The following is a 12,877-nucleotide window of genomic DNA, read 5'->3' as shown; positions in this document are numbered from 1 at the left end:
GCCCTAGACACGATAGGAAGCTACGGAAAGAGTCTTTCACACCACTTGCTAATGACGGACGCACACATGCTCAAAGGTGAACACACGTGTACTGCATTGGCTGGCTGGGCTGTCACTGAGCTGTGTTCAAAGAGGAAATGACTGTTTCCGTTCTCCTGTGACAGCTTTATGGTTAAATTGGTTTAGATTATTAGATTTAAGTGTGTGCACAAGGCAGTGCGCTCCAATAAAGCACCTGTTAAAACAAACCTGAACTGGGTGAGTTAATTATTTGCAATGCAAGGAGATAGATCCTAGAGGGGGTCAACATTACTTAGTTACAAAAACTTAAAAATCAGCTTAGTGCCAGTCAACCGTGTTGAGGAAAAGATGATACAACTCCTTGCCGTCTTGTCAGAAGGTGGATCTCAAAGCATAACGAGCCTGAACTGAGCGCAGATGAGCAGAAATGATGAGTTCACAGATTCAACAATTCTCCAAATAACAGGAACAGCAAGCTTATACTTGCTTATACAGCTACATCAAAGCACAGCATACAGCTCGGGCTGGCTTAACCTCAAACTCTGAATTACACACATTTGCCCACTACAGCCAACATTCATGGCATTTCTTGAGAGCTAATTATAAACATTGTTTACCACACAGTGCAGAGAGCTGGAAATGCAGTTCTAAATGTATGCACTGTGTGAGACAATCCCCAGCACTATATCAATGCAGTGATGTTGCGATAATATCTGTGCAATACTGATTTTTCTGTGCTGAGGATGAAGAGGATGTACCAACAGAGCAGTAAGGCTGTTGAGATTAGAAAAGGACTATTATTGATTCCTCGGAAACCACAAACAAAAGCATGTACGATTAAAGTAGATGGCAGAGTACAGGTAACTTGTCAGCTTGAGCTGAAGCCTTACAAAGGCTAAGTGTATTTGTTTTGTGATTTCAAAGCTGCTGGAAAAAATCACAATTACATAAACCATTAAAGAAGAAAAAAAAAAAAAAAAAGGGATCTTGAATCAGAGGATTAAAGCGTGCCACAGGATGAGGAGAAGTCCTACTGTAAGCCTAAAGATGGAAAGGATCAAACAAATGGAAAAAGTGAAGCAAAAAGGAATGGTACAAGGAAAAAGGTCGTTAACAACAGAGCTAAAAATCTCGAAAAAGGTAACTAAGATCATGTGCTGGTGAGATACCTAAATTAGACTGTCCATAAACATAATGGTATGTATCCTGTGTCCTTGCATAAAAAGGCTCAAATAAGCAACAGCTTTGGTTTAGAGCCTTGCATTGAGAGTTTTTAGCGTGCTTTGGTTTCATTGTGGTTTCCAGCCCAAACCAAAACTGAACTCACCTTAAAACTAAAGTGGTCCGCTGTGTTAAGTGAAACAGCCAGCTCAGTCTATAGCTTCTGGGGGTCCGAGCAAAAAGTGCAGACACACGGAACAACAATGAAATATGGGGGATAAAGGGAAAAAGGTTTCACATTTGCAGGATTACTACAAGTGGCTTTAAATGCCTTCAGCGTAAACCATCTGCCACAAGTAGTGAAACCAAACAATCTCGTCACCAGAAGCGGTTTTCAGTTTTAGCTTACATGTGACTACTCTTCAGATTGATCTCAGAGTATTGCTTCAATAGCAACGAATGGCCTTACTTCCCTGATTGACAACCGTAACACTTTTTGGAGTTTTTCAATCCTGTAAACTTACCGAGCGAGAATGTGTTTGCGTTTGATGTTTGTGCCGTGGAGCTGCACGGCTCAGACGAGGTGGACCGAATTTCCGGAGGGCCGACTTAAAGCAATTTTGAAAACGAAACGGCAGCCCCAAACTGCGAACAATCACAATTACAGCTGCCTGGAGGTCATTAGCACTGTGTACATGTCAGGTCTCTGAGTTTACAAGTGGTAGTGTCTTACCACTTAAGTGCTCCTCTGAAGAGGAGCCATTTGTGCAAGAATGTCTGAATGGAGGGAGGTAGCAGTAAAACTTGGAGGTGCGCAGCAGGGGATTACAGTTACTAAAGGTCCACTTATAATATTCCCCCTCTTTGTTTTTAGGAGGGAATCTGAAGCGGTCCCCGATTTGTGTTTTTTGTTTTCTTGACACATACCACAACCTCTCCTCCCATTGAGGTCACAGTGATTGATCGATTCCTGGTCTCTCTGAGGTTATTCGGTATGGGAAGCACAAATCTTCAAACTTCCACGATTGCAAAGATGAAAATCGTGCCAATGCTTCACCGCTTCACAACACTACAACCTTTAAAACCAGCAGGTGCAGCAAAGTCTCTGGGAAATAACAGGTGACGTGTTGAAAGATCACAAGCAGTGTCACAAGGATCTGCTTGTATCTCATTATATATATAAAAAAAAACAAAAACAAATGAATAAAAAACTAAACAAAAACACAACAACACAAACATTGGTTCTTTTGGTGACCTTTTGACAATTAATAGGTCGCCTTAAACTCTCATAAATACATCATTAATCAACATCCACTCTATTGGAACACAGCACCAAAGGAACCCAGTGTACAGGTCCCAGTGTAAATCACAGCAGGCTATGTAGGTGAAGCACTTCTGAAACACAACACTCGTGGCAATCAGTGACATCCGGACACCACGTTAGTCACTTGGTTCACGTTCAGAATCCATGTTTACAAGTATGTAAATGTTTATGAATGCATGTATGCATGCAACTGGGGGATTCTCCACAGATGTTTGGGCTTAAAAGAAGAGCCATATACCTTCCTGCAGTTCATCCACAGTGAAAGGGTTGCAATAAACTTTTTTGGGATAAAATGACAAGTATGTAAACCCAAAAATCTGGGCACCACACAGGGTGACACAGCTCACTGGCTCACACCAGTATTCCAGCCATCGGGAATTTACATTTAAATTTCTCAATAATGTGGAGACCCTTGCCATTCTAGAGACTCGATATTTTAGCTACACTCGATTTTTTTGGCATTACCAAAAGACAGAAATATTGGCTACACTATAGTATTTTGTTACTTTGGAATAAGAACCCCTGGCGGCATTTCTATTAAAGGAGAAGTACTTTCTTCGACAAATTGTCTGCATCCATCATTTATCTCTCTGCCCTGCAGCCAGCAGCGAAAGCTCCTGTAAACAAACAGGAGAGATAGAACACCGACACTCCACCTTCAAACCCCGTGTTTACCACCGGCTGTATATCTTTCACTGGATCTGTTTAAAAATATCCCCACATATACAAACACATGCAGGCTGTGTGTGCATGAACTGTGAGTGCACACTGTGCATGAAGGAGAAAAAAAAAATTTGCAAATTAGACCCAGGAGAGAAAAAAAAACTATATCAGCAATCGTGGAAATCGCGTTTGAGCACATGTGTAAACAGCATGTAATGTGGCAATCAACCAGCCTGTTGCCGTTGTGGGGTCCAATTTTAAGGCAGAGTGAGAAAGTTAGCTTGTAATCAGGTAGACAATGAGGGATAAGGGAAATTGGAAGCTTTGTGATGCTTTGGGACTGTGTATGTATTAAAAAGGACAGGCACAATTAGGAAGAAGGATTAGATGTGATCACGACTGGATTTCTTTGCGTGAGTCTGCGTGTTTGTGGAAGTGTCCGAAACTCTAAATAACAGATTGGGAAACTGTCTTGCTAATTTGTATTCTGGCCAGCTTTCCAAGACTGCACTCTAGGCTCATGAAAATCTGCAATAAATGAAGGATAGTCCGGCACATTTACCACCGGCTAACTGAGTCATTCGGAACTGCGCAAGTGTGTACCACCCACTAACCTTTCAGGGAAAAAAAAAAATTACACTTGCTTTCATAACCACAGAAGGCAAGTAAAAAAGGTTTTTCATCCCTTCCAGCTCCAAGTATGCAGGTTACACAAAGAAATTCCCGGCTGTGAAAGCTCCCGAAGGACAACTGTCCAGAGTTACATTATGTTACCCTCTAGCACGAACAAAATGGATCGAGTAAAGGGGTGCAGGGGGGGGGGGGCTTGCTGCTACATGATGAGGATTTCCTGCAAATAGTTCTTTACCAAAAGTATGATTGTTTTATTCCATTAAATACCTGTTTGTGTGGTAAGAAGTAAAGGAAAATAGTTTTAAAATAATGAGCACGCATATATTTAAAAAAATTCATTATTACAATTATTTTTTTTAGGAACGTTTTTCCTGAGATCACGGGAGGTGAAATCAAACGTGCAGATAAAAACATCTTGGTGTTTACTCTGCATTTTTCCTGCTGCTAGTGAATGAGATACAATGAAGACAGGATATCAGTCTTTTGACGGGTTTCTTTCATGTTGCTGCCAAGGCAGAAAATCCAACAGCAAACAGATATTGCTCTCCTAGTAACACAAGCAGCTTCATGCTTCACTAAAGGTATATGCTGCATCTTCTTACCAAATAGTTTAATGTGAGCAAACAAATTAAATGCCTGTGTGATGCATTTTTAAATAAGCACATAAAAGCTCGCTGCAGACAGTTCATTTATCATTTAAACCAACGTGACGTGCTACTTATTATACACAACTTTCGAAACTAGTGTCAAATTAAAGCATTCCCTAAACACATCGGCTTACAGTCATAACAACACCTACCACCACTGAGACTTTACCGGGGAGCAACGGTCAGCACTAATGAGGAAGGCAGCCCATTTAACATCTGGACCAAAGCAGTTTAAACCGACAGATTGCACAACCGACCGACTCTGCTATTCTAGGACTGTAGACTCTTAGCAACAAGCCTGAACAGTTAGAGGGGCTTTTTTTTTGGATTGTAATTCTATAAACCACCTCACTACACTGATATCCATTAATGGATTACTTTTACACTGAAAGAGTTTCAAGGGCACAAGCTGCCAAAATAAAAATGGAGCAAACTGTTTAGAATAGCAGTACAGATGAATTGCATTCGATTTCCTGCCATATAAATAGCGTGTCCCATTATGTTCCTGTTTTCTGGAGGTCAAACCTGGGTGTCTGCACATGTGTCAGTTTTATTCTGCCATGCTGTCATCGAGCCTCAAAACAGAAGACACTGATGATATTTCTGTTTCCTGATAATTAACGCATGAGTTGCATTCCTCCTTCCTCAGCAGATCAAAGAGGACTGAGTCAGACGCCGGGGGCCAGATCAATTATCCAGGCAGCCATTTTCACTGTCCTCTCCATCTGACACGCCACAAAAATCTGGGCACTATCAAAGGCTGAAGAAAGCAGTTTTATTTTATTTTACCGTCAACTTCCACTACTCACTCTTTCCTCAGCTGTTAACCCTTTACTCCATTTGACATTATCCTTTCCACCTATCCATTTTCTTTTGTCCTTTAACCAAAATTCACACTACTACTTTGTTTCAGTTTGTTATGCCATACCCTAACTGTATTGTCCATTCCCACCCACCCACCCTTATTCTGTTTTTTTCCACTTGTGACTTTCTATTTTGACAAAAGCCGCCTTGTAAAAATTCCAGCTGGGATACGGTCTCTGAAATTCACTCGGCTGTGTCAGAAAATAAAGCAGGTTTCCCAAATCCTGTGTTTTCTGATGAGACTTTTTTTCCAAAACAAAACAAAACAACAAAAATAAATGATTATTCTGCCTGCTTAAAAATACACTCCCTACTCTGATTTTTAATAAAATTACAAATGTGAGTTTTACAACACCAACATTAACAACAACAAAAAACCAAAACCCACACAAACAAACATCTGCTTTAAATTCAACACTCCTCCCCACGCAGGAGACCTCTGTGTGCACCTTTGCACCACTTCCTGTGTTCACAGTTTGATTGCTCACTGGAAATCCAAATATGACCACCTGCATGTGCTCTTTTTAGATTTCACCACAGACAAACATCAACTTCTGTGTCAAACTGATGCAGCTTTCATGTCGAGGATGATCACTGGAGCCAGACACTAAAGCTACGACCTGAACACCAAACTGTAGTTTAGAGAAAGCACACAGAGTCCAAACCCAAAGGTCAGTAGTGTGACCAGAAGCATGCTAACCACTCACACCTCTGTATGTCTGTCCTTTCTCACAAATCCATTTAAATTTTACTTATTCAGCGCCAAAATCTCAACAACAGTTGCCTCAAGACGCTTTGTATTGTAAGGTAAAGACCCTACAATAAAAGAGAATAGAACCCCCAAAGTGAGACCAGGCAGGGAGACACGATAAAAGGCACACTGTGGAAGAAAGCCATGGATTAATAATAACTAATGACTATTTTCAAAGTGGTGTATAAGCACCACTTTGGAAATTCCAAGTGGAAGTGTTGCTGTTTTGACAACTGAAATTTCAGTGTGCATGCAAGTGGCCAGGGAGCGATTCAAACCTAGGAAGAGTGCTCGAAGTGATGCAACGGTGCACAGAATGGCCTTAAAGGGGAAATCGTCCAAATTTAAAATCAAGTCAAGTTATTGCCCTTTATGGGTGAATTTGTGACCTCCACTCACAGAAGGAGGGAGGACTGGTTTTGCTTAACACTGCATATGTTGAGCTTTATAGAAGCACTCAGCAATAATGTAAATCCATAAAGATATAAAACATGCTACAACTTTAAAAAAAAAAAAAAAAAAAAAAAAGGGGGGGGGGGAAAGGGGAAAAAAAAGGAAAAGAAAGGGAGGCTCTAGTATGTTCCCTTAAATACTTTGAGGCAGGCCCTTTGACCTTAAGCTAAGTGGATTCAAAATAATCCCAGTCAAAGATATATTATAGACTGCTCAACAAGAACAGAATGAAAGTGCCAAGAGAGCTTTTTTCTAACAAAAGGACAAAACGAGAAGAGGAGGTATTAAAAGACTGCCATGTTCGGTAATACTTTCATAGATAACGTAGACACAATTGGGCCATTCAGTCTGACCCTGTGAGATTAATAGGGCAACTCATAACCTGTCAATTAACTGTGCCAATACTAATATTCCATGGGACATGTGATAGGCTTGTTACATGGCAAAGCAAAGGGAAAAAATAAGGTCATTTTTCCTTGAATGTCCTTTCCACATTAAGCATTTAAATCAAATTCAAATTTTATTTGTCACGTACACAGTCATACACAGTACGATATGTAGTGAAATGCTTGGACAACTGCTCGTGACCTAAAGAAAACAAAAAAGGAAAAGGCTATGAATAAGACAGGAAATAAATATGAAAAATTAAAAAGGGTAAATTTAACTAGGTGGGAATAAAATATAAATTAAGGTTAAAAATGAAATAACTGTACAACACAAATTAGAATGAAGGGTAAATTTAACTGGGAAGAATAAGATAAAATATATAAATTAAAGTTGAAAATAAAATAACTGTACAACAAAATACACAATACACAATATAGAACTATATAAGAATGTATGAAGAAATCTAAATCTAAATAAATATATACACAATAACAGCAGCTGTACAAGTATTAACCGACAATGAAGAATATATCATTCATCTAAAACATTCCCAATATTAATTTAGTATATGGCATAGTTCTGTGTATTCTTATTTATTCTTTTACAAAGTGGTTTAGATTTCCACAGAAGGTAATCAGGAGGATGTGATTATAGATTATACTGCTCTGATATAGATGTTCAAAGGAGGACAAAATTGTTGCGCAATAATTCAGCTGAGTGCTGATCAAACCAACAAATACAGAGTGAGGAATGTAAGTTCATACATTCTTATATAGTTCTATATTGTGTATTTGGTTGTACAGTTATTTTATTTTCAACTTTAATTTATATATTTTATCTTATTCTTTCCCAGTTAAATTTACCCTTCATTCTAATTTGTGTTGTACAGTTATTTCATTTTTAACCTTAATTTATTTGAATGTAAGTGAATGCAAGCATAAGCAGGAATCTTGTTCTATGAAAACTGCTTGCATTTTGGATCCATTTATATTTTAATACTCAAGTAGTTCAAATATCTTCCAGGTTTTGTGTTTGTAAGTTCAAGATTTCAACCTTCATTCATTGGAAGAAAAAACAAAAACAAACAAACAAAAAAAACCACCAAAAAACAAAACAACCCACCCCCCTTCAAATATGTCCTTACCATTTTCTCCTTGTAGACCATTTGTCTGAGCCACTTGAAATCAAGTGGTTTGAAAGCAGATAGAACAAAAAGTGAGTCTTGTTCGTAGTTTTCTGGGTTCTGGATCGCACCCTCTGGATATGTAATCCTTATGGTGGTTTTGGTTCCTACATCTTTTCCATAACCTTTTACTAGAGCTTCATTCAACCTGTCAACGCAAGAAAGACAACAAAGGGTGGAATCAGGAATTTAAGAAAAGCATAGTGAAAAGCACAGGATTATTATTTTCGATATTTAGATAAAACAGCACGTCTGCAAACAGAAAGACAAAGCAAAACCTCCACATGAAGGTTCAGCTGAAGCATAAGCTGGGTCTATGCATAAAGACTGGCCAGAGGAAAACCCAGCTTGCAACCTCATCACAAGAGCTAACATCTGACAACATCTGGGTAAGCCACAGTCATTCTGGAAACGAGTGGAATGTTAAGTGAGCCCCCAAAACCCCCAAAAAAAACTTCACACTATTTAACTTATACAGAACACTGCTGTTATACAGAATCCCTTTTATTTTGGTATCTTACCTGACCACCACATCGTATTCGTCTATTCGGGACCCCAGAGACTTGTTGGATAAGATCCCACCATTACCCACGACGATGCATCGTTTACAGCTGAGACTGGAAGGCAGGACAGCCAGACATTAGTCATATTAAGAAGAAACAAGGAAGCAAAAAGAGACTTCATGTTGACGCTGACGAGTAGGGTGCAGGTACCTGTCAAGCTCCTCTCCCAGCCCGTAATTTTTTGTTATAGTCAAAATGCTGTCTATTATTCTCTCTGCAGAGAACGAAGAAAACAAAACAGGATTTTAAAGACAGGACAGAACCTCCATACTACAATAAATCCCCATTAAAAATTCATCCACAAGTACATTAAATGCAAAATGTGGGTGAAATTCATTGCCAAGCTTAGAATTTTTACCTCGGCAGTGAATGATGCTCCAAGTATCAAACATTAAAATACTCCATCTACTAATCTGGCACTAGAAATGGAGCTCTGTCATCAGAGTCAGTCACTTTAAGCGCTCAGAACGTCCCTTTAGCTCCAAAGACGAGTTGATGTTCTCAAATAATGAAAATGACATATTTGAAAAGCTCAAACTGGGGGAAATCACACTTTTAAAGGCCAAACAGACTGCCAAAGATTTCAACATCCCACCCGAGATATAACAATCTAGGTGGTCTTCAAACAGGAAGAGAGAACACCACCCTCCGTTTATTCACTCATAGATAAGGAGTGACCAGTGAACCTCAGGAATAGTGGTGATGGGGATTACAGGAGGGGAAGCTGTTGTATTCTGGAGAGGAGTGAATCTGAGAGAAACACCCATACGGAGTTAAGGATGGTATGCGTGTGTATGTAAAAACTCTGCCATAAAAGCACTCAGAGTGGAATGCTGTTTTCAAACAATCACATTCTCCTGGTTAAGTGGCCGGTGTTGTACTCGTCTCCTTGCATGGCTAGCACCCCTCTGATCACAGGTTGAGAAACGGCGATGTTTAGCCATAGCGTGCATTCCTGCCATGTTCTACGGACTATTGTGCTGGAGTCATAGCTCCAGCATTAGATCTTGCATGCATTTCTTCCTCCTAACCATTTTTAGACCTCTTATATTTATAACTCATCTTCTTCAACATCCCAAATGTGCAGATTCCATTAGAGTTGCACCTATTTTTGTTCCATCTTACATTTGCAGGAATTTGTAACTACGTGGATTTAACAGCTGTGATTTAAAAAAAATAAATAAATAAAATCCTCAATTTGCATCTTCATCGTTTAAATTTTTTTTAAAAGACACACAAAAAGTCTGGCATTATTTTATAGCATTCTATTTCATTTATTATATTCATAATGCAGCACACCGTCTGCCTTTACTCTCACTCTTGTTGTTTCTCTTGGCCTCTTTTTGCAGACTGAGCGTTTAGACTGGGGCCTCAAACCAGGTTGTAAGACATATTATAGTCCATCCACCCTGTCTAACAATCCTAATGATTAACCTAGTGAAGAGAGGCGAGCAGAGCCACAGCTTATTGTTTGGATGTGGTGTCAATGTCTGGCGTCAAGTATCACCCTGAGCAGCATAAACACAAGGCCGAGGACCACACCTGGATCCGAGCGGGTGAAAAGTGAAAAATCACAATGGGTAGTGTGCTCTTTCAGAGGACAACATGGAAGCTAATTGCTCTAAGTACCTGCGGTAAACCCTTTCAGCAAAGCATGTCTTGTGGTAGTGCCAAAAGACAAATTGCTGCAAGTGCAGACATTAGTCCAATGTGGAACTCTTGAAATGTTAAAAATCTTTACTGGCAACACCGGCGAATAGCAGAAGCATCACATAACACATAAACACAGACACTTTGCTGGAAAGAGTGGCGACTAAACACTACAACAAATCCTGTGATGAAAGAAAGATGATTGCAAAAAACAAAAAGGCCAAAAATTTATCTGCAGTACAAAGATAAAGTAGCACTATCCTTGATAAATTAGTTAACAACTGTGAAAAAAAAGAAGAAAAAAAAAAAACTGCTAATGACTGCAAATGTGAGATGTGTTCAAGTCTTTGGCAGCAGCTCACAGTCTGGCTGCCTTAATTGTGCTTCCTCCTAACTAAGTGTAAAGTTGCATAACGGTCGGTGTGATTTCATTTGGTGGACATGCTGAGAATGAAAACAGCATCAATAGTGCAGGGACATCACTCCTTTACTTGTAAAACTGTGGAGCTGCCTGATGAGGACACAGTTTTTAAATAGTCTGCTGTAGCTTTCTAACCCTGGATCAGTATTTGCAAAGATAGATTAGCTTCTCTGATCAAAAAGTTCATCCCTACACACATACACAAAAAAAAAAAAGTTAATGCCCCAAACTAAATATAACAGCTGGAAACAAGCATGGATACGTACAGAAGCAACTAACAACAAATCACATCCTTTCCTCCCAACAGGTTCTCCAAAAATAGCACTGCAAAGAATTTATAAACTTATGGTTCAACACCCTCACACCACAAAATTCCTCCAGTCTGTTAACAGTTTAAAAAGAAGTCCACTTTAGACTGCAGGAATAAGATATTTTAAAAGATTTTCATTTAAAATTTAAATTAATCCTGAATTTTGAGCGATCACTGGCAGCGTAGCTTTATTCCCCCCGGAAACCAAATCAGGGCAGCTTAACGTTTACTTTTCCTTCTTCAGGCTATAGCTGATGTGTCCCAAAGATACTTCTTGGCAGAATAAAAAGTAAAAATAAAACTCCCACCCACCAGCGCTACTCCGTGGTCTCAATTTGGAATCCTTTGTGGAGTTCTATTCAAGATCCACACGTATCATCTCTCCACATGAATACCACTAAAAGGGAAACCCCACTGCCATCACAGTCCGTGGAGAAAACAGAAACCAGGTGTAACACTCACACAGGGAGCGCTCTATTGATAGCCGTGGCTGTGTGTGTACATGAGTACACGTTTAATTGACGGTGGAGAACTTGCCAGAGCACAAAGGTAACATTCCCTTTACCTTCTGCTTGTAAGTATTGGAAAATGTGACAGAGCATGCCAGTGAAGACAGATTAATGTTATCTCTTAGGTTCCCATGGTACTGTGTACTTGTTCGATATCTGAAGTGCTGGAGTGTGTTAAGGTCAGTTAACAAGTGCAAACACTGTGTGCGGACATGCTAACGTTGGAGTGTTAGAAGACATCAAATTTTCCGGTCCCAAGATAGAGTTCATCCAGCAAATAAATGTAAATCACTTGAAAGGTTACGACAAACACAGAAGTCTGCGGAGGTTGGACTGACTGCCTGAGAATACTTAAAAAAGTTAATTAATTTAAAAAAAATCTATCCTATACTTATGAATGTTATACCGTGAGAGCATTACCAGTATTACCATGTTGTGCTTCGCTGGCTGTGAAGGCAGTAAAGCAAGTATTCTTTAATTTCAGGGTATAGGTACTAGACTTTCCCAGCTGTCAGGGGGCAAAAAGTGGGGTACATCCTGGACAGGTTGCCAGTCCATTTCAGGGCAAAAACCTAGGGATAGCAACCATTCAGTCACATTTACACCTACAGACAATTTAGAATCACCAGGTAAATAACCAAGTCTGTGGACTGTTAGCTAGAGTGCTGGGAGAGAACCCATGTAGGTAGAGTCAAATTTTGGATTTGATTGGCAATTCCATAACTACAGCTTGGTGAGTGCAGTTTTGACACACTCTCCACCTCCGGCAATGGCTCAGAAGGTAGAGTTGGCCATCTGTCAGTCGGAAGGTTGTTGGTTTCCTTCACTCCAGTCTGCATGTCAAAGTATCCTTGGGCATTATGTTAAAGTTGTCCTGATGCATCCATCAGAGAGACAGGTCGGCATAGAAAAAAAAAAAACTGCCTGTGATTGGGTGAAAGAGGCTTGTAGTAAAAGACTTTCGAGTGCTTCGAATAGAAAAGCACTTTATACGTGCCAGTCTATTTATAGGGGCTTGGTCTCAAATTAACTGTCCATCTACATCTGCAAGTTAGAAGACTTGCTTCCAAAAAGACTTTAATCACTCAAAGTGATTAAAGTGACCAGTTACATATTTTTTCACCTTCAAGAGAAAGAAGACTGTTGTTGGAGATTAGCTTTAACTAAACAAAGGTTGATATGAGACCAATTAGCATCAGAGCTAAAAGCATGACCTGGGAGCCCCAAATAATTTCTGTCAGTTTCTTGTGTCTATTGTAAATGAACTTCTGCAACCCTTTTGGGAATTTGTAAACACTCTGTGCTTGCATTATTATTTGGAGACTATAATTATTAAT

General features: G+C 39.6%; 1 protein-coding gene across 11 annotated transcripts in view; it reads right to left on the bottom strand.

Moving 5' to 3' along the window:
* Positions 1–12,877, bottom strand: part of st3gal3b (ST3 beta-galactoside alpha-2,3-sialyltransferase 3b) — a 44,387-nt gene that overhangs the window by 10,381 nt on the left and 21,129 nt on the right. For all 11 annotated transcript variants that reach the window (XM_086270774.1, XM_086270775.1, XM_086270776.1 and 8 more), the window contains 3 exons: positions 8,801–8,864; positions 8,609–8,704; positions 8,049–8,235 (listed from right to left, as the gene is read on the bottom strand). In XM_086270774.1, coding sequence (XP_086126900.1) covers positions 8,049–8,235; positions 8,609–8,704; positions 8,801–8,864 — 347 coding nt within the window. The remainder of the gene's footprint in view (positions 1–8,048; positions 8,236–8,608; positions 8,705–8,800; positions 8,865–12,877) is intronic.

Source organism: Aulonocara sp. 'chitande type north' Nkhata Bay, linkage group LG18, assembly GCF_057382095.1.
Source record: "Aulonocara sp. 'chitande type north' Nkhata Bay isolate Kocher_YH1m ecotype deep benthic linkage group LG18, A_spYH_male_GT1.1, whole genome shotgun sequence".
Lineage (NCBI taxonomy): Eukaryota > Metazoa > Chordata > Actinopteri > Cichliformes > Cichlidae > Aulonocara > Aulonocara sp. 'chitande type north' Nkhata Bay.
This window is presented reverse-complemented; position numbering and strand designations above follow the sequence as displayed.